The sequence below is a fragment of the Astatotilapia calliptera genome, chromosome 11, assembly GCF_900246225.1.
Source record: "Astatotilapia calliptera chromosome 11, fAstCal1.2, whole genome shotgun sequence".
Taxonomy (NCBI): Eukaryota; Metazoa; Chordata; class Actinopteri; order Cichliformes; family Cichlidae; genus Astatotilapia; species Astatotilapia calliptera.
Genome location: NC_039312.1, coordinates 35,447,602 through 35,468,013, shown reverse-complemented (window position 1 = coordinate 35,468,013; position 20,412 = coordinate 35,447,602). Strand labels below are relative to the sequence as shown.

General features: G+C 45.1%; 2 protein-coding genes and 1 long non-coding RNA gene across 4 annotated transcripts; 2 read left to right on the top strand and 1 right to left on the bottom strand.

Moving 5' to 3' along the window:
- The first annotated feature begins 282 nt into the window (after positions 1-282).
- Positions 283-5,310, top strand: LOC113032307 (sialic acid-binding Ig-like lectin 15). Its single transcript, XM_026185149.1, has 6 exons — positions 283-328; positions 777-1,148; positions 3,401-3,814; positions 3,964-4,053; positions 4,347-4,405; positions 4,792-5,310. The coding sequence occupies exons 1-5, from the start codon at positions 283-285 to the stop codon at positions 4,376-4,378; spliced, it is 954 nt and encodes a 317-aa protein (XP_026040934.1). The 3' UTR covers positions 4,379-4,405; positions 4,792-5,310.
- A 4,487-nt stretch (positions 5,311-9,797) lies between these two features.
- On the top strand, positions 9,798-17,990 carry LOC113031359 (sialic acid-binding Ig-like lectin 15). 2 transcript variants are annotated; one of them, XM_026183368.1, is made up of 8 exons: positions 9,798-9,843; positions 10,292-10,663; positions 12,717-13,112; positions 13,211-13,306; positions 15,967-16,059; positions 17,248-17,328; positions 17,798-17,837; positions 17,928-17,966. In XM_026183368.1, the coding sequence occupies exons 1-7, from the start codon at positions 9,798-9,800 to the stop codon at positions 17,806-17,808; spliced, it is 1,095 nt and encodes a 364-aa protein (XP_026039153.1). In that variant the 3' UTR covers positions 17,809-17,837; positions 17,928-17,966. The 2 variants fall into 2 exon arrangements, with proteins under 2 accessions (XP_026039153.1, XP_026039152.1); XM_026183367.1 differs by having other exon boundaries at positions 12,717-13,306; positions 17,928-17,990.
- On the bottom strand, positions 14,507-18,021 carry LOC113031361 (uncharacterized). Its single transcript, XR_003273721.1, has 4 exons — positions 17,961-18,021; positions 17,625-17,741; positions 17,212-17,335; positions 14,507-14,652 (listed from the first exon to the last, which is right to left on the bottom strand). It is a non-coding gene; the product is annotated as an uncharacterized LOC113031361 (long non-coding RNA).
- Positions 18,022-20,412: the final 2,391 nt, after the last annotated feature.

Genomic DNA, 20,412 nt, shown 5'->3' with positions numbered 1-20,412 from the left:
ACGACTGCTGCCCCAGCTGTGACAAGCACACTGTGAAAAGCAGCTTCGTCACAGAGACAGGCTTTGATGAAGACCACCAGACTCCAGCAAACGTCCTGATTGACAAACATGAAAACACAAAGAAAACAGGCAGTAAAATGTGTGAAACCCTGAGGTGGCCCTGGGCTCGCTCACATATTTATTCTTCTCTTTAACTAACAGGAAATGATCAATTTAGAAATGACACATTTGACACTTCCTGAATTTGTTGTTTGACGGCTTCATTTCTTTGTCAGTCTGAGGATGTGGCCGCAGCGTTTCTCCCTCATTCTGAGTGCGATCGTCTCAGGTAAGAACTTTGAATCTGGGTTGAAGCAGGATGGCACCAGAGAGGATCATAAGACTCACAGTAGAGATATCCTGACTTTAGATCTGGATTTTCCTTTAAGTCATTCATTCAGACACACAGGACATAAGAATTTAATGAGGAACGGCTTTGTATTTCCGTCACTGAAAGTCACGGCGGTCGGTGGTGAACACCACAGCACAGAGGTTAGAGCTTTTTCAAACCAGGCCACAGATGGATAAACGTGTCCTCGTTGGACCAGGAGCGTCTCTGAAGGCCGAGGGGCTCCTGGTCCAGACGCAGCAGGCTGGAGGATGTTCTGCAGGTCTTATAGAACCTGCTGCTGGTGTCTCAGAGCATCTTCAGAGGTCTGCTAGAGTCCCAGTGTCGCTGGTTGGAGCTGTGCAGTGAGTTCAAACATGAAAATAACCATCCAGATGTGTTCTGTCAGGTTCTGTCTCAGCTGGATGGAAGCTGACCGTCCCTCCAGGGGTCAGAGTCTCCAGAGGGGAAGATGCTGTCCTCGGCTGCTTCTTCACCCCCACACGGGATTATTCAGGAATGATCAAGGTCACATGGAAGTTCATAGCATCAAACACTCCTCCGTTCTTGGACTGTCCAGTAAAAAATGATTCCATGCATGGAGCCAATCCCTGTGCATTTTCCGATTTAAAACATTCCCTGAAAGGAGACCCTCGATGGGGGGATGGGTCGCTCCTCATCAGGGATGTACAGCTGACTGATAACGGCATGTACTTCTGCAGAGTGGAGCTCGACGGGTGGAAGAACTTTAAGGAAGCAAAGACAGAGCTTTATGTTGGAGGTAAGGTCGAGTTCAGCTTTTACTGAAAGTTATCAAAGTTGTATGAGTCACTTTCTTCTGTGGTGCAAAGACTGTAATGAAAGATAGCCACACAGCGACCTTCTGACTCTGCCGAGGTTTGAGTCACACTGGACTGTAAATTATTCTTGTGCATGCGTGAAACGCAAGAAGATTCGACCTGCCTCATTTCTGTCTGCCGCTTATTTACTTTCCCGCTCTCTGAAACGTGGCGGCAAAATGTCGAGGAAAAGCAGCGAGTGTGTTAAATGGACTAACAATGAGGTGGAGTTGTTGCTGCGAGTAACACAAAAGTACAAAGTTGCAAAAGCGAGTGAGAATTAAAGAATTCGAAGAAAAGCTCTCTGGAGCGTGTGCAGGGTGATATTAATCTTTAACAGGGCTGTCAAACAAAACAACTGCTGTATAACGCCCTCCACTATCTTTGTTTAATTCAATTCAATTTTATTTATATGGCGCCAAATCACAACAAAAGTCACCTCAAGGCGCTTCATAGATACAGAGAAAAACCCAACAATCATATGACCCCCTATGAGCAGCACTTTGGCGACAGTGGGAAGGAAAAACTCCCTTTTAACAGGAAGAAACCTCCGGCAGAACCAGGCTCAGGGAGGGGCGGGGCCATCTGCTGTGATTGGTTGGGGTGAGAGAAGGAAGACGGGATAAAGACATGCTGTGGAAGAGAGACAGAGGTTAATAACAGATATGATTCAATGCAGAGAGGTCTATTAACACATAGTGAGTGAGAAAGGTGACTGGAAAGGAAAAACTCAATGCATCATGGGAATCCCCGGCAGCCTATGTCTATTGCAGCATCACTAAGGGAGGATTCAGGGTCACCTGGTCCAGCCCTAACTATATGCTTTAGCAAAAAGGAAAGTTTGAAGCCTAATCTTGAAAGTAGAGATAGTGTCTGTCTCCTGAATCCAAACTGGAAGCTGGTTCCACAGAAGAGGGGCCTGAAAACTGAAGGCTCTGCCTCCCATTCTACTTTTAAATACTCTAGGAACAACAAGTAGGCCTGCAGAGCGAGAGCGAAGTGCTCTAATAGGGTGATATGGTACTACAAGGTCATTAAGATAAGATGGAGCCTGATTATTTAAGACCTTGTATGTGAGGAGCAGGATTTTGAATTCTGGATTTAACAGGAAGCCAAAACAGGAGAAATCTGCTCTCTCTTTCTAGTCCCTGTCAGGACTCTTGCTGCAGCATTTTGGATTAGCTGAAGGCTTTTCAGGGAGTTTTTAGGACTTCCTGATAATAATGAATTACAGTCGTCCAGCCTGGAAGTAATAAATGCATGAACTAGTTTTTCAGCGTCACTCTGAGACAGGATATTTCTAACTTTAGAGATGTTGCACAAATGGAAGAACGCAGTCTTACATATTTGTTTAATATGTGCGTTGAAGGACATGTCCTGGTCAAACATGACTCCAAGGTTCCTCACAGTGTTACTGGAGGCCAAGGTAATGCCATCCAGAGGAAGAATCTGCTTAGATACCATATTTCTAAGCTTTTCAGGGCCGAGTACAATAACCTCAGTTTGATCTGAATTAAGAAGCAGAAAGTTAGCGGCCATCCAGGTCTTTATGTCTTTAAGACATTCCTGCAGTTTAACTCATTGGTGTGTGTTATCTGGCTTCATGGACAGATAGAGCTGGGTGTCATCTGCATAGCAGTGTAAATGTATGCTATGTCTTCTAATGATGCTGCCTAAGGGAAGCATGTATAATGTAAACAGAATTGGTCCTAGCACTGAACCCTGTGGAACTCCATAATTAACCTCAGTGTGTGAAGAGGACTCTCCATTTACATGCACAAACTGGAGTCTATTAGATAGATATGATACAAACCACTGCAGCGCAGTACCTGTAATACCTACAGCATGTTCTAATAATTGGCCACATGACTGCATCACATGGCTAACATGCGTCATCATTTTCAAAAGTCTCCGTTTTTGCTGTCCACACTGCGACGCGAAAGCACTGTTTTCAAAATGCTTCGTATTCCTTCGGGGAAAACGCGTCTCAGTGTGGACGGGAGGGCAAATGGAGAGAAAACGATGTTTCCAAACTAAAACGCATTCGTGTGGTCGTAGCCGCAGGCTCATGGCTGGAAGCCAATGAACAAACAGGGTGAATGGAGCAGAGAGCGTTTCATGCCAGGCTGGTTTAAGGTGTCACATGATGGAAAACCATTTTTAATCAGATCACTTTTCTGCTTCTTGTTCCCAGCTGAGCCTCACATCCTGAACCTCTCTGTGGTGGAGATGCCCTGTGGCTCAGACAGCGCCCCCCGGAGGCTGCAGTGTCAAGCTGAAGGTAACCCGCCGCCTAAGATTATGTGGCTGTTGGCCTCCAGACGCATGTTAGAGAACAAGGGTGAGTCCTCACAGTCCAGCCCGTACCATGTGACCAGCTGTGTGCCGTACCTGGAGGAGGAGGAGCTCACCTGCAGGGCGGAGAGTGCACTAAACCACACGGAGAGGACGTATCCAACCAGAGAGCCTCAGGATCAGAGTGAAGAGAGTGAAGAGAGTGAAGAGAGTGAAGAGAGTGAAGAGAGCGACTCTCTGAAGATCTCTCTGATCGTGCGTGGTGTCATCACTCTCCTGATCCTGATCGCAGGAATCGTCTTTTACTGCCTGAGTGAGCTCCTGTTTCTACTCAGTGCTGCCAGGTTCTCTTAGTGGTCACTCCAGATATTGCAACATAAAACAACCTGTGGCCTGTTCAGAGCTTAGTTTGAGGCAGCTGGAGTCTTTCAGTCATTGTTGTCATCTTGTTTGTGTGTGAAGGAAACAGTTGTCAGCAGCAGGTCTCAGACTCCGCAGCAGGAAATCCTCAGACAGTTCATTCAGCCGGCGCCATGTCCGACTCCACTTCCCGTGAGTCCCAAAGCTTCTAAAGTTTCAGCTTTTTCATGGATGTGAAAAGAAATCAATAAAGAATTCATTGATGTGAAACAACAACGCTGAGGGGCCAGCATGAGACCAAGAAGGATAATTTTAGACAGTGAATGTGGGAACGAGCAGAGCAGGTCACCTTTATGCACAGACCTGAGAGGACCTGTAGCAGCGAGTCCATCCGTGAGGATTCTCTGCTGTTTCGACTGGAAATGAAACGAATCCTGTGAGCAAAGCAGCTGTTTTCACCTCAGATGAGATTTTTTTTCTTTCAGCTCCAGAAACCAACGAGGAAGCAGGTGAGTGAGGAGCTGACAGCTGACAGAGCGACCAGGTGAGACCATACTGTAAAAGTGCTCTGAGTGTCCACACATAAACAACACAGCAAGGTAACAGCTGGTTTCACACCTGCCTCGTCTTCCTCACCTGAGCTGTTACTAATGGAAACAGCAGAACCTCCACATTCCTGATGCTCGCATCATTTGATAATCATGCTGTGACAGATGATATCTTTATTTTGGTCAGGCTAAACATGTCTCATTTTTGCTCCTTCGTTATTCTGACGAAATAAGAAATGATCTGAATCTGCGCCAATGAAAACCAAAAATATGACTGTACAGTATAAAAGGCATTAAAGTCACTTTCAGCTCTGCAGCACCATGATATTGATATTGTCATCTGATAATGGCTTTAATGGCTGAACTCTTCATTTCGTTTCAGGGTCATGTGCCATCTGAGGAACTCCAGGTGTGGAAAAACACCAGTCAGAAAACATTGTCCTGTTCTCAGGAACAACCCAGTGAGACGAGGCCCGGCTGTTTTTCCCAAGAGCCTGAAGACTTTTAATGATTTACTGTCCACAGAAGTACAGCAGCATCCTGTCAAAGCTTTGTAAAGCCAGTCTTCTCTTCTTTTCCATTTAAGCTTTGTCTTCAGCACAAACAGCAACAGAGTTCCTGACATTTATAAGCACAATTAAGATATTCAGTCACATTGTTTTTACTGAGCTACTGCACAAACCATTACATCATTCCTTTATTCTGCTGTGTTTTAAGGAGAGATTGATTTTGTTTCCAGTGTTGTGGAGAAAACTTGTAATGAAGACAGAAAAAAATAAACATTCAAACACAGTCTGTGATTGGTCAGACGACACAAACTCACCAGTGTGGTGAGTTTTATTGTAAAACTTGTCAGCGAATGACTCAATTAAAAATCATTAAATCTGTTTTAACATGTGAAGCTCGACTCGTGTTGTTTTGTTTCTACAATCACATCCAAACACAACAATAACACTCACAGCTGACATGTTTTTAAATTGAAAACGTTTGTTTTTTTCTGAAACCCAAGTTCTGAAAAGGTTGGCGCACAGTGTAAAATGTAACAATAGAACGCTAATTTTTAGAATCTCATGAACTTCATTTATAAACGACAACAAACATATCAAATCTTTAAACTAAGAACATTTACCATATTAAAAGAAAAACACGCCCACTGATGTCAGAAACGTTTAAAAAAAGGTAAGTGGTACTAAAGTGAAACAGCTGGACGAACATTTTTGTAACTAACCGGACTAACTGGCATCAGGTCAGTAACATGGTCATGGCCGATGGCCCCGCCCCTCCCTGGTTCTGCAGTTTTCTTCCTGTTAAAAGGAAGTTTTTCCTTCCCACTGTCGCCAAAGTGCTTGCTCATTGGGAAACGTGATCGTTGATGTTTTGTCAGTTTTCTGTGTTATTGTAGGACCTCTACAGCACTGCAACAGTTGGTTACCCTTAATATTTGCACATCCTCTACAGTGAAAATACCAAAATTACAAAGTTTTACAGTTTAGAGTAAAATGTCAACCATATAGATTTAATTTGTTTAATATTCTGGACCCTCCCCCGGTCCAGGAGGGACATACAGCATTCTGGTAAGGTGTCAAGATTGGACAAGGGCTGCATGCAGTCTCTGGTCCACCAAACCCTTGTTCACCCCGGGCCATTAGTGGAGGCAGAGTGGATGGAGGTTAAATGTGGGCATGGGGACGTCCACAAATAGATACATAGTGCTGCTGCTGATTAAATTGAAAGGAAAAACACATGAAATAAAGGCTGCAGTAAGCTCATGCCTGTTGCATCCCCTGATTTTGGGAACAAATTTTTAATTAGAGACCTCACGACCTCCCCCGAACACTTTCTTGATGTAGCTGAGATGGTCAGTAGTTGGAGGTGGTGTGGAGGGGGAACCAAAGGTTTTGAGCAATAAATACTGTAGCTGCAAATACCTCCAAAACTGAATCTGTGGTTTAAGGTCATTAAAGGACGTGAGAATTCTCCCCTGATACAGATCTCCAAGAACAAGTATCCCTCTCTAGACCCACAGTCTCCAGGAAAATGGAGACTTATTAATGCAGAGTGTTGGACTGAGTCATATGGAGACCTCTGTCACGATCTGCGAGGCAGATCGTCAGGAGATGTAGGATGTGGACCCAAACGCAAGCACTGACGACAGCGTAGCTGCGACAAAGTTTATTAATAAAGGAAAACAAAATACAAACCAAAGCAGAGCATGGCAGGGAACGGCACTAACCAAACCTAAACTGGGAACAGCTACAAAATAATAATACAAGGACCAAAAAAACCTGCAACAAGAAACCTGAAAACCTGAGACGTGGAACCTGGAACATGGAGAGACACACAGCAGAAATACAGGGGAAGGTACGCAGACGAACCAACTAACAGAGGCAAACACAAGGCTTAAACACAGAGGCATGAACAGGACCAGATGGCAGCATGGGAGCTGGTGGCTGAACAGACTCACCGGAGCCGTCAACAGACACGAGGAGATGCTGGCCAGGCTCACCAGAACCCCCAGCTGATGTGGCGTGATGCTGGCGCGGTTCTCCTGAACCCCCAGTGGGAACAGAAGGCAACTGGACGGGCCCCTCAGACCCTCCGGCAGAGGCAGAAACAGGACCAGCAGGTACGAAGACCTCTGGTAGAGATGGCTCTGCCCAGGCAGTTACAGCAGGATGAAGTCCTCAGCTGGCCAAATGAACTCACTATAGCTTCCAGCAGAGGACGGCTGCTGAGACAGCCCAGTAAAGCTCTCAGGAAAAACAGGTTGCACTGGCTTCTTCGTCTCCAGGGTCCAGAGTCACCTAGAGCTGAACCTCAGCCTCTGGAGAGGCCCTGGAGAGAGTAACGGTCTCTAAATCGACCAGCTCTTGAACACCGAAATCAGAAGACTAAGAACTTCAACCCTAAAATACCCCCAAACCAAGAACTGATAAATCATGACAAAAATCTATCTCAGTAGCAATACAGAAAACAAAACACTGAGTCACAGACCCAGGGACCGTGAGAGCTTCAGTATGAAGGTGGGAGTTAAAATTCAGTAAAAGGCCACCTTCTTCCAGACCGTCTGCAGGAATGAAAGAAGGGGTGGGTTTGTATATCTGCTCAGAGCTTGGTGGTTAAAATGTGCATCGGAGGGAGTGGTGAGCACAAAGTACTCTCCAGACTAAACCATGGGGGGGCTCGCTCTGGAGGGAGGGCCAGTGAACCATGTGTCTCAGACTGAAAGCATAATGGTAAAACAGTAAATCTGGGACCCCCAGGCCTCCCAGGGCCTTCTCAAACATGTACATCATTAGCTTTCGCCAAGGGTTCCTTGCTAGCGCCATTTTGCTGTCGAAGCGTACGTTTTTGTCTGTGACTCGGCAATATGAGCTTTCACAAAGACTCTTCAAGCTTCCCGCTCTCCTGAGGCGATATTTCCTGTGTACTGTTCTAAATCTAAAGCAAATCAGCTGCCACTGTGATGGAGCTTCCCCATTCAAGCTGCCATCTTGACCGCCTACGCAATGTTCCCTCTGAGCTGCGCGTGCGCAATTATGCACTACTGGCACGTCTCTGCGCACAGAAAATCTGCATTGCGCACAAAAAAAATCCAACCTGATTTGAAATTTAAACTTTAACAATCCTGTTCTGCAGTGTGAGTCAGTGACTGGCTGCTCCTGTATGGGATCAGAACGATGCCACCTTATCCCACAGTCCAGCCAATGATGCGATTCACACTCGTATATACGCACCTGATCCACGTCGCTGACAGGCTATGACAGCGTCCTTATGTGAGACACCGGTGTTTTAGCAAAGCGGCTGATGTGGAGTGAAGCCACGTTAATGACAACGTGTCCAACCATTGGAGATGTGAGCAGGACAGACGGAACAACTGACGGACAAAGTGAGGACTTTATACCAGTTTTTAAATTGTGTTGATCGGCCACGTAAAACCAGAGTTATGATAAAATATCTGCAGTGTTTGTTTTTCTTCCTGAATACTGTCGTTGTTTATATTTACTGCAGGAAGAAACGGTAAAAACGGCGTTTTATAAGGAAAACGCTCGAAAGCCTGCGAGCAAAGACGAAACCAAAGAACCTCAGCCTTTCCTATTGGTGGACAAATGTACCATGTGGACCAATCAAAAAATAACAGAACAGCTGATTGTTCTGTAAATAGTTTGAAATGTTTATTTAAAAAAACCCTTGGCTGCATATTCAGGTAAACAGCTGCAAAAAACTCAGTTACTTCTTTGAAGAAGTAACTGTATCATTAACTGCCCAACATTGGTCATTATTTACTGTATGTTGCAGACAGAGTTACAGACTCTCTCCCAGACTCAGACTCAGAATACAGTCAGAGCTTTATTGGAGTTGAAGTTATTTTTGCTTCCAATAGTGTTAACATGCTACAGGTCATGAACAAGATTTATTTTTTAAATTTCATTGTAAGTGGGCTAAAGCAGTTAATTAAAAGTCGTCTAACATAAATGCTGTAATTTGATTAGTTTAATAAAACATGTGACTTGGATGATTCGATGCTGGCGTGACCACAGTGCACGTCTGCTGTCGCTCACAGTGGTCCGAGTGTCCGCTCAGGGAGTTTGTGTGTTCAGACACGTGAAACATTAGAGGGAACGTTGCGCCTACGTCACCAGACTCCGGGACAAAGGAGGTTTGAAGTGTGTTGGTCCTTTACTCCGGGAGAAGCAACCTGTCGCTAAACAGACTCCTCTGGTTGTTTAGGGTCTACTTTTTAATGCACAGGTACGGTCACACAATCTGCACCTTTCTAATCATTCTAAATATTCTCAACTATTTAAACATCTTTCAGTATCCTGCTCTGTTTGCACACTACAGCCTGGCTTTGCCACTCACCTGTATTCTAATTTTAATACCTGTACAGTACTCTGCTTTGGTAACTATGGTCCATGATGTAAATATGTAAAAATGTTTTTCTGTTCTGTTTGTATATGTGTGTTTTTGCTGCTGATATAACCAAATTTCCCTTGTGGGACAATTAAAGGATTATTCTATTCTTTTGTATTCGACTATATTCAGGATAATTCACTAGAAGACAGTCAAAACAGGAACCACAGACTCAAATGAATCAAGAATCGAGCAGAGAAATCATCACAGTGACAAGCACACTGTGAAAAGCAGCTTCGTCACAGAGACAGGCTTTGATGAAGACCACCAGACTCCAGCAAACGTCCTGATTGACAAACATGAAAACACAAAGAAAACAGGCAGTAAAATGTGTGAAACCCTGCAGGTGGCCCTGGGCTCGCTCACATATTTATTCTTCTCTTTAACTAACAGGAAATGATCAATTTAGAAATGACACATTTGACACTTCCTGAATTTGTTGTTTGACGGCTTCATTTCTTTGTCAGTCTGAGGATGTGGCCGCAGCGTTTCTCCCTCATTCTGAGTGCGATCGTCTCAGGTAAGAACTTTGAATCTGGGTTGAAGCAGGATGGCACCAGAGAGGATCATAAGACTCACAGTAGAGATATCCTGACTTTAGATCTGGATTTTCCTTTAAGTCATTCATTCAGACACACAGGACATAAGAATTTAATGAGGAACGGCTTTGTATTTCCGTCACTGAAAGTCACGGCGGTCGGTGGTGAACACCACAGCACAGAGGTTAGAGCTTTTTCAAACCAGGCCACAGATGGATAAACGTGTCCTCGTTGGACCAGGAGCGTCTCTGAAGGCCGAGGGGCTCCTGGTCCAGACGCAACAGGCTGGAAGATGTTCTGCAGGTCTTATAGAACCTGCTGCTGGTGTCTCAGAGCATCTTCAGAGGTCTGCTAGAGTCCCAGTGTCGCTGGTTGGAGCTGTGCAGTGAGTTCAAACATGAAAATAACCATCCAGATGTGTTCTGTCAGGTTCTGTCTCAGCTGGATGGAAGCTGACCGTCTCTCCAGGGGTCAGAGTCTCCAGAGGGGAAGATGCTGTCCTCGGCTGCTTCTTCACCCCCACACGGGATTATTCAGGAATGATCAAGGTCACATGGAAGTTCGCAGCATCAAACACTCCTCCGTTCTTGGACTGTCCAGTAAAATATGATTCCGTGCATGGAGCCAATCCCTGTGCATTTTCCGATTTAAAACATTCCCTGAAAGGAGACCCTCGATGGGGGGATGGGTCGCTCCTCATCAGGGATGTACAGCTGACTGATAACGGCATGTACTTCTGCAGAGTGGAGCTCGACGGGTGGAAGAACTTTAAGGAAGCAAAGACAGAGCTTTATGTTGGAGGTAAGGTCGAGTTCAGCTTTTACTGAAAGTTATCAAAGTTGTATGAGTCACTTTCTTCTGTGGTGCAAAGACTGTAATGAAAGATAGCCACACAGCGACCTTCTGACTCTGCCGAGGTTTGAGTCACACTGGACTGTAAATTATTCTTGTGCATGCGTGAAACGCAAGAAGATTCGACCTGCCTCATTTCTGTCTGCCGCTTATTTACTTTCCCGCTCTCTGAAACGTGGCGGCAAAATGTCGAGGAAAAGCAGCGAGTGTGTTAAATGGACTAACAATGAGGTGGAGTTGTTGCTGCGAGTAACACAAAAGTACAAAGTTGCAAAAGCGAGTGAGAATTAAAGAATTCGAAGAAAAGCTCTCTGGAGCGCGTGCAGGCTGATATTAATCTTTAACAGGGCTGTCAAACAAAGCAACTGCTGTATAACGCCCTCCACTATCTTTGTTTAATTCAATTCAATTTTATTTATATAGCGCCAAATCACAACAAAAGTCACCTCAAGGCGCTTCATAGATACAGAGAAAAACCCAACAATCATATGACCCCCTATGAGCAGCACTTTGGCGACAGTGGGAAGGAAAAACTCCCTTTTAACAGGAAGAAACCTCCGGCAGAACCAGGCTCAGGGAGGGGCGGGGCCATCTGCTGTGATTGGTTGGGGTGAGAGAAGGAAGACAGGATAAAGACATGCTGTGGAAGAGAGACAGAGGTTAATAACAGATATGATTCAATGCAGAGAGGTCTGTTAATACATAGTGAGTGAGAAAGGTGACTGGAAAGGAAAAACTCAATGCATCATGGGAATCCCCCGGCAGCCTACGTCTATTGCAGCATAACAAAGGGAGGATTCAGGGTCACCTGGTCCAGCCCTAACTATATGCTTTAGCAAAAAGGAAAGTTTGAAGCCTAATCTTGAAAGTAGAGATAGTGTCTGTCTCCTGAATCCAAACTGGAAGCTGGTTCCACAGAAGAGGGGCCTGAAAACTGAAGGCTCTGTCTCCCATTCTACTTTTAAATACTCTAGGAACAACAAGTAGGCCTGCAGAGCGAGAGCGAAGCGCTCTAATAGGGTGATATGGTACTACAAGGTCATTAAGATAAGATGGGGCCTGATTATTTAAGACCTTGTATGTGAGGAGCAGGATTTTGAATTCTGGATTTAACAGGAAGCCAAAACAGGAGAAATCTGCTCTCTCTTTCTAGTCCCTGTCAGGACTCTTGCTGCAGCATTTTGGATTAGCTGAAGGCTTTTCAGGGAGTTTTTAGGACATCCTGATAATAATGAATTACAGTCGTCCAGCCTGGAAGTAATAAATGCATGAACTAGTTTAGATACCATATTTCTAAGCTTTTCAGGGCCGAGTACAATAACCTCAGTTTGATCTGAATTAAGAAGCAGAAAGTTAGCGGCCATCCAGGTCTTTATGTCTTTAAGACATTCCTGCAGTTTAACTCATTGGTGTGTGTTATCTGGCTTCATGGACAGATAGAGCTGGGTGAAAATGTATGCTATGTCTTCTAATGATGCTGCCTAAGGGAAGCATGTATAATGTAAACAGAATTGGTCCTAGCACTGAACCCTGTGGAACTCCATAATTAACCTCAGTGTGTGAAGAGGACTCTCCATTTACATGCACAAACTGGAGTCTATTAGATAGATATGATACAAACCACTGCAGTGCAGTACCTGTAATACCTACAGCATGTTCTAATAATTGGCCACATGACTGCATCACATGGCTAACATGCGTCATCATTTTCAAAAGTCTCCGTTTTTGCTGTCCACACTGCTACGCGAAAGCATCGCTTTCAAAATGCTTCGTATTCCTTCGGGGAAAACGCGTCTCAGTGTGGACGGGAGGGCAAATGGAGAGAAAACGATGTTTCCAAACTAAAACGCATTCGTGTGGTCGTAGCCGCAGGCTCATGGCTGGAAGCCAATGAACAAACAGGGTGAATGGAGCAGAGAGCGTTTCATGCCAGGCTGGTTTAAGGTGTCACATGATGGAAAACCATTTTTAATCAGATCACTTTTCTGCTTCTTGTTCCCAGCTGAGCCTCACATCCTGAACCTCTCTGTGGTGGAGATGCCCTGTGGCTCAGACAGCGCCCCCCGGAGGCTGCAGTGTCAAGCTGAAGGTAACCCACCGCCTAAGATTGTGTGGCTGTTGGCCTCCAGACGCATGTTAGAGAACAAGGGTGAGTCCTCACAGTCCAGCCCGTACCATGTGACCAGCTGTGTGCCGTACCCGGAGGAGGAGGAGCTCACCTGCAGGGCGGAGAGTGCACTAAACCACACGGAGAGGACGTATCCAACCAGAGAGCCTCAGGATCAGAGTGAAGAGAGTGAAGAGAGTGAAGAGAGCGACTCTCTGAAGATCCCTCTGATCGTGTGTGCTGTCATCGCTCTCCTGATCCTGATCGCAGGAATCGTCTTTTACTGCCTGAGTGAGCTCCTGTTTCACTTTAGCACAGCTGCTGTGGTTCACATACTCCGGCTCATATTTCGGTTCTTTCCTCCTTTGTCACGTTTGTTCTGTCTGAAGGGCGCGATCATCCACAGCAGGTCTCACAGTCTGCAGCTCATGAAGAAGAATTTCAGGCATTTTATTCAGTGGCTGCGACGCCCGACTCCACTTCCTGTGAGTGTTTTTCATCCATCCTCTTCCACTTATCCTCGTCTTGATCGAGGGGCCGGAGCAGTCTGTCGCAGGTCTAACACAGGCTACATATTTACTAATTAAATTGTTTGACTCTTGATTTAATTTGATTCAATGTTTTTCATATATTTTTTTATTAGTATTCAATATTATTTTATTATTTATTTATTTTTATTTTTCAAAAACGTTTTGAGTCAGGTTTTGCTCACTTGCATTTTTATTTTGGAAATGTTTGATAGTTGTAGCTGGACGTCTGGAGCTCCTTTTAACTGCTCTGCACTGACTGACTGAAGTTCATTCATTGATTGGAACGAAACACAACTCATAAGCAGTGTTTGTATTATTAGAGAAGCAGCACAAATATTAAAATAAGTAAATGTTATTAAGTTATGACCATAACACCGCAGGCTGAAACCTTACATCACTTAGAAACATCATCAGCCAGTTTTTATGTCACGGCTGAGGCTGGGTGTTGTGGCGTGGACCCAAAATAAAGATCCTCTGGCGGCTTGGTGGGCGCCGGATGGATCTTGGAGGATGCCTGGCATGCTGGACAAGTCCCGACAACGCGTTGACCTCAGAATGAGCAGTATCTGGCAAAGCGTTGACCTCTGGCTGGGACGTGGCAAGGCCAGATGGCAGAATGGAAACCATAACCTGTTGAGCAGGTAGTGGCGTGGCAGCTGCAGGCGTTGAGCTGAGGGCAGCGTGGGTAGCTACAGAACGTTGAAGAGGTGGTGGGGCTGTAGATGACGACGTGAAGCCGCGGTTGAGCCAGCGGCATGGCGGGATGCTGGACGGCTCTCCAGAGCCCCAGCTCAGTTACTCCCAGGGGTCCGAGTTTACTGAAGCCTCCAGCTCAGCCTCTCCGAGGCCCCGGGCAGAGATTTTATCTCCGGAGGAGCCGGTTCATCCACACAAAAAACATCTTTAACATGATCGTCCCTGAAAGCATGATTTATCAGTCCGTGGTTAGTTTCTGTCTCTTGGGTGGCTCGTTCTGTCCCACCATTAGCATTACCAACTGTACACAAGTCTATAACTTAACTCACATAAGGAGTCAACAGAAATGGTCATGGCTGGCTCAACAACACGAGTTGTTATGCAGTTGTTAAGCCGTCTTGTCAGAAATTCCAGTCGTATGAATTGCAACAAGAGTTCTGGACTAACATTACATCTACTAACCCGGGACAGAGAGTACAAGCCTTTCACAGGTAGATTTGAGACTGTACTTTCAGATGTAGATCCTGGAGACGTAGCGACGCACTGAGTAGATTCTGAGCCTTCAACATTGGGAAACAGTCTGGAATCAGGATGTTCTGTCATGGCTGAGCAGCCGGGGTGTTGTGGCGTGGACCCAAAAGCAGACACGGGAGAGAAAACGAAGTATAACAGAAAAGCGAGCTGTTTATTAAGGCTGATATCAAACAGAAAACAAGGCAAGGCGAGCTGGGAAAAAACTAAATGAAACTCTAAACTGGGATAAACTAAGTCCTCACAGTCCAGCCCGTACCATGTGACCAGCTGTGTGCCGAACCTGGAGGAGGAGGAGCTCACCTGCAGGGCGGAGAGTGCACTAAACCACACGGAGAGGACGTATCCAACCAGAGAGCCTCAGGATCAGAGCGAAGAGAGTGAAGAGAGTGAAGAGAGCTCCCACATGAATGAGAACAGGTGCATGCGAAAACTGAAAATGAACATGAACCGAAGCACGAAAGTAATCCTGAGACGTAAAGTACACGATACCAGATAAACAGACAACCTGACACTGAGCAGAGTAAGAAAGAGGACTTAAATACACAGAAGGGTAATGATGGAAGTGGAAACACCTGAGAAGCACAGCTGACAAACATGACGCCACAGGGGAAGTAAAACTAAACACACTGAACATGAGCGGCAGAGCCTCAAAATAAAAAAACTAAACAGGAAACATGGACATGGCAACACGAGCTCGACAACGTGGACACAGACATGAAACTCACGACAGACTGTGGAGACACGGAACAAGGAGGGACACACGGGAACAGATAAAGGAGACGAGCGCACAGGAATCACTAGATGTTAAACAAAGAGGACAAGACAGACGAACACAGAACAAAGGAAAAGACTCATAAACACAGAGATGAAACATAAGCTAACATTATCTCTGTATATAATAAACAATCAAAACACCAAAATAACTCAAAAAATGCTGGGACACAGACGCAGCCCCTGACAATGTATTAGAAAAATTATTCAGAAGTTTATAAAATCACAATCTCAAGGCCCAAATATTTAAAAAATTAACCGCCTGATGTCAAAACGCAGTAAAAGTCCAGTCAAATCGTGACTATATAAAATATCACAAACTTCAAACGAGTCACCGATTATTAAAGGTTTCATAGTTTTTTATCAGAACGCTCAAACAGAAATGCAAACTGGACGATGGATCGTCCGCGGAGGATGACTGAGGCCCAGTGTGAGATACAGAAGGATTATTTTGGACTATGAATTATGCAAAGCTGCTCTAGCACCTGTTTGTATTATTGGTACAATATTTTACCTTACAATATAAAACTCATTGAGCCATCCGTTGTTGTGACTTGGTGCTATATAAATAAACCTTCTGTCTTCTGTTCTGCTCTCTGTGTTTGTATCTGAAGTGGAAAATCATGGTCAGCGGGTCTCAGCCTGTCCAGCTGAACGAGAGCAGCAGATGGTTTACTCAGTGGTCACCGTGCACGAACCCGCCTCCTGTGAGTTCTGCCCGAGAAACAAAGCTGCCTTTTAATAATGTGGTTAATTACTTTATCAACGGTCTTCATTTTTGCACCTTTTCTTTTTTATGTTTATTATTCATTCTTTATTACATGATTATATTTGTTGTTTTGTCACATTAGTCTGAGGGAGCGTTTTACTAATATATTTGCTTCAGTGAAAATATCAGTGACATACTAACGATGTTTCACTGACGTCGGGGCAGCATGAGTACGAGCATTTTTTTTTTTTGCCGATGCCCGTGATGCCCCCCCCACCACGATGCCACCCCGGGCAACCGCCCGTGTCGCCCGTATCTAAAACCGCTACTGGCTCAGTGTGTTGAGCGGGCGACTACATACCATACAGCTGACAGCAGCCAGCCCAGGTCCCACTCTGGCCCACGCTTTCCTGTCCTTTATTCTCCGTGTCTATCAAATAAAGCTGAAAGAGGCCAAAACAACTATTTAAATGGATAATCTAGTCTGCATATGATCAGAAATTTAAAGGACTCAACGTCTGTCTTAGTATGAGCGACTGAGCCCATAAACTCATCACAGTTGGTGAGGCAAAGGGTCATTTTCCTGTAGTCTGCTTTAGGAATTTAAGTCTTTTTCCAAATACATGTATCGCCCCCTGGTGGCAATTAGAAAGAATCCATGTTTCAGACACTTTTCATACTCGGGAGCTACGTCCATCTTTTATGCTGTCAGAGAGATCGACTGAAGGGCTTCACCAAAGCCCAGTATGGGATAAAGGAGGATTATTTTCCACTGTGAATCATGCAAAGCTGCCCTGGCAGTAATTAGCAGGTATCAGTGGCTATCCACACAGTTAATGCATGCAGCCTGACATCAAGTTAGCTACCCTAAGCTAACACTCCACCTTCTCGCCCAAACATGGTCACTTCTGTTTCCAAAAACCAGCACGGTTAAAGCCGAAAGACTGATGCTGACGATTAAAACCAGTCAGAAACCAGTGGGTGATGTCACAGTGGAAACATCCATCTTTTATATACAGTCTGTGGTTTTCCTCCAGAAAAGGTTAAAAACAAACACAGTTTGCTCAGTGTTTGCTCATTTTCTACTTTAGCTTAAACTTTCTGTAATTGCTGCTGTTTGTCTTCAACAACTCATAACTTTTATATTTACCTGATTTTTTTTCTGTTCTCGTCTCTGCACCTGAAGTGGAAAATCATCACCGGCAGGTCTCAGCAGGAAGAGAAGAGGAGCTTCAGGAGGTTTATTCAGAGGCCATTTCTATATCCTGTGAGTCCTGTGAGAACAGGAAGTTATTATCTCTGCTGACCTTATTTGTCATTGACAGAAGCAGCTTCATTCACACAAGCTGCTCCCAGACTTATTGTGACTCCTGCAGAGTTCAGCTTTTACTTTGAAACAATACTTCAAAGTACTGTTTCGAATTTTCACTTAGTGCAGCTATTTTCAGATAAATCAGCTTCCTGCATGCAAACTACACGACAACAGCAACCTGCCAGTGACCGAAGCAATCACAAGGAGGTTTTTGGTGAAAAAGCATAAATCTGTTTGCAACCGATTCTCACCCAGTGACAGCCGGCAATCTCCAGCAACCAGATGCCAACTGGTCTCTAGACGCGTCAGATGGTTTAACCGTGTGGTTCAGATGAAACACAACCCGTGGTCATTCTGGTGTGTGGACGCTGTGTCAAACAGACCTGAGATCAGACTTTAACGGCTGAACTGTTCTTTGTTTCAGGCGACTTGTAATCTCCAATGAACATCCACGACTGAGCGAGGTATTAAAAACATCTCTGATTAACTTATAAACATATACTATGAATAAACAAAGAGCATCAAGTGTGATTCAGATGTGTGTTTATTTTCAGGAACAGCAGAAAAAGTCAGACTTGCCAAACAACCTGAATTTTGAAAGTCACACCTCGACGTTCGTCCAGACTTGGAAACATCACGAAGCTGTTCTGTTGCTCAGCAACGTGGAGCTTTTAATTCAGACATTGTCTCCAGCCTCCGTCATTGTCGCTCACGCTTCACCTGGTCCAGCTCCACCGCTCAAACTACCCAACACTCGCACGCCGCTCCTGTTCTTGCTCCCCATCGCCTGCTTTCAGCTAACCTACTGTTACTCGCCTCGCAGCTGATGCCTCGCAGCTGATGCCTCGCAGCTGATGCCTCGCAGCTGATGCCTCGCAGCTGATGCCTCGCAGCTGATGCCTCGCAGCTGATGCCTCGCAGCTGATGCCTCGCAGCTGATGCCTCGCAGCTGATGCCTCGCAGCTGATGCCTCGCAGCTGATGCCTCGCAGCTGATGCCTCGCAGCTGAACCCTGTTAGATGTGGCAGATTCGTGTCTCCTCCCGGGATCGAGCGGGGGTCTTTCATTGTTAGACAAATGTGTAAAAACGTGAAACACTGAACATCAGGTTTCATGTTTTTTCGTTAATAAAGTTTTGTTCAAATAAGAATCACAAGAAGTTTGTTTTATTATTTTCCATCAGAGCTTTTAATGTTTGATGCTGAGTTTGTGCTCACCTCTTCGTTTCCTTTGTTTTTATTGTTCTTATTCTCACACACATCTTTATTATTCACACTATTTTCAATATCAACAGATCATCCTCGCGAGGTCACATGATCACAGCCTGCACTTCCGCTAATGTCCGCTAACAGCACAGGTGTGCCTGTGTGATGCTCACATGGCTGCAGGCTGATAACCATGTTAGAGCTGCTGATAACAAAGAGAAGATTAAAGTTGATATTACAGATCTGAGTCGTTCATTTTGTGTATTTTACTGTTTTTTCCTGCTTTAAATGTCCTTTAAAGCTCTGAACCAGGAGGCGTTTGTCTGCGTCCAACAAATGTCCAGCAGGGGGCGCCAGAGATCGATTTAAACACCGGGCTCAGAGCGCTCAGTGGAAACGGTCGGAGGTCTCTCTCACTTTGTTTTCCGTCATGCGTCTGAGCGTCAGTGTTAATAACAATAATGTGTTTGATCAGAGCTGCAGCAGCACTGAAACAGCACAAAGCCAAAGGCCCAGAGCAGGAAGTCCCACTGTGACTCCAACTCATCCCACAGAGGACCGACGACCCACACCACACAGACTTATGTGGCCAGCTTTGTGAACCCTTTTGGGTTTCACAGCATTTATTTTCAATTCATGTCACATTTGTGACTGTGGTTCATGTCAAAGCACATATTATCATTATCGTTACTATACAGTTTAGTTGGTATCACAGGTCATTTAGCTGGTTTTGTTTCAGGTTTGATCTTTTTACACATTTTACTGGTTTTATGTGAGCTTTTCATAATATTTTAACGAAGTCAAATGAAAACTCAGAGATGATTTATTTACAGCAGCGCAGGAATGAAACTGCAGGAAGTTCGTGTCACCTTATTTGTATGCGGAGGAAGGTTTGCTCTGCAGTTATGAGTCACGAGCACGTGCACACTCCCACAACACATAAGTACAGTACAACGCTGAGAGCAAGAACACTGAGGTTTGGTTTCAGGCAGCTAAGGTGAGGACAGGGGAGAGGGGGCAGGTCCTTTCCTCCAAACAGAGGTCAGAGGTCAGAGAGAGATCCAGTAAGGAAGCAGAGCGGGAGAAGCACACTGAGCGTTTGGTCAGGAGATAAAAAGTAGAGCCGTTACCACTTGACATAACTACAATCCAACAATCCAGTGACGCAGGAGAGAGGAGTTCGGTACTGCAGGGGTGACACGGATGCTGTGCTTTTATTTTGGTAGTTTGGTTTGTTTCAGCAGGTTAAACTAGCTTCAAGATAAAAAGCCAAAACCCTTTGTGGGTACAAGAGCGGATGTTGTGGTTCATGTGAGGCTGGGTTGGGGTTTGATTCCTCGGCACATGTGTGCTGTCGTCATGTGAAACCAACGCGCAGCATCGTCCGGTCAGTTTCTGCCCGGCTGGTTTTCAACCTGAACTCCACAAGATGCTGCAGCTTTGAGCTTCACTTCCTGCTGCTGCATGTGTGAGTGTGTGTGTGTGTGTGTGTGTGTGTGTGTGTGTGTGTGTGTACTTGTTTGGACATCTTTGTGCGGACAGAAAATTGGCGTGCCACTATACTGGAGGGGACAAAGTCCCCACGAGTCTGAAGCATGTTTGAGATTCAAAGTGTGGTTTTAGCTGCAGGGTCACAGTTCGGTTTATTTTCATGGTTAGGCATTATGTCAATCAAACGTCCTCAGTAAGACATGAAAACGAGTGTGTGTGTGTTTCAGTTCATGTTGGTATGTGTTTAACCACCTTGTGGCCACAGGATGTGGTTGAAAGTGTGAAGCAACAGTTGTTACGTCGCTATGGGAACATGAAAGGTGTTAAAAAACACTTTCGGAGT

Excerpts from the sequence above, each read along its gene's own strand:
- LOC113031359 (XM_026183367.1), top strand. The coding sequence starts at position 9,798 with ATGTGGCCGCAGCGTTTCTCCCTCATTCTGAGTGCGATCGTCTCAG. Across the intron at positions 10,664-12,716 it reads GACAGAGCTTTATGTTGGAG|CTGAGCCTCACATCCTGAAC; the intron begins GTAAGGTCGAGT and ends TCTTGTTCCCAG. Across the intron at positions 16,060-17,247 it reads CGTGCACGAACCCGCCTCCT|TGGAAAATCATCACCGGCAG; the intron begins GTGAGTTCTGCC and ends CTGCACCTGAAG.
- LOC113032307 (XM_026185149.1), top strand. The coding sequence starts at position 283 with ATGTGGCCGCAGCGTTTCTCCCTCATTCTGAGTGCGATCGTCTCAG. Across the intron at positions 329-776 it reads TCTGAGTGCGATCGTCTCAG|GTTCTGTCTCAGCTGGATGG; the intron begins GTAAGAACTTTG and ends GTGTTCTGTCAG. Across the intron at positions 1,149-3,400 it reads GACAGAGCTTTATGTTGGAG|CTGAGCCTCACATCCTGAAC; the intron begins GTAAGGTCGAGT and ends TCTTGTTCCCAG.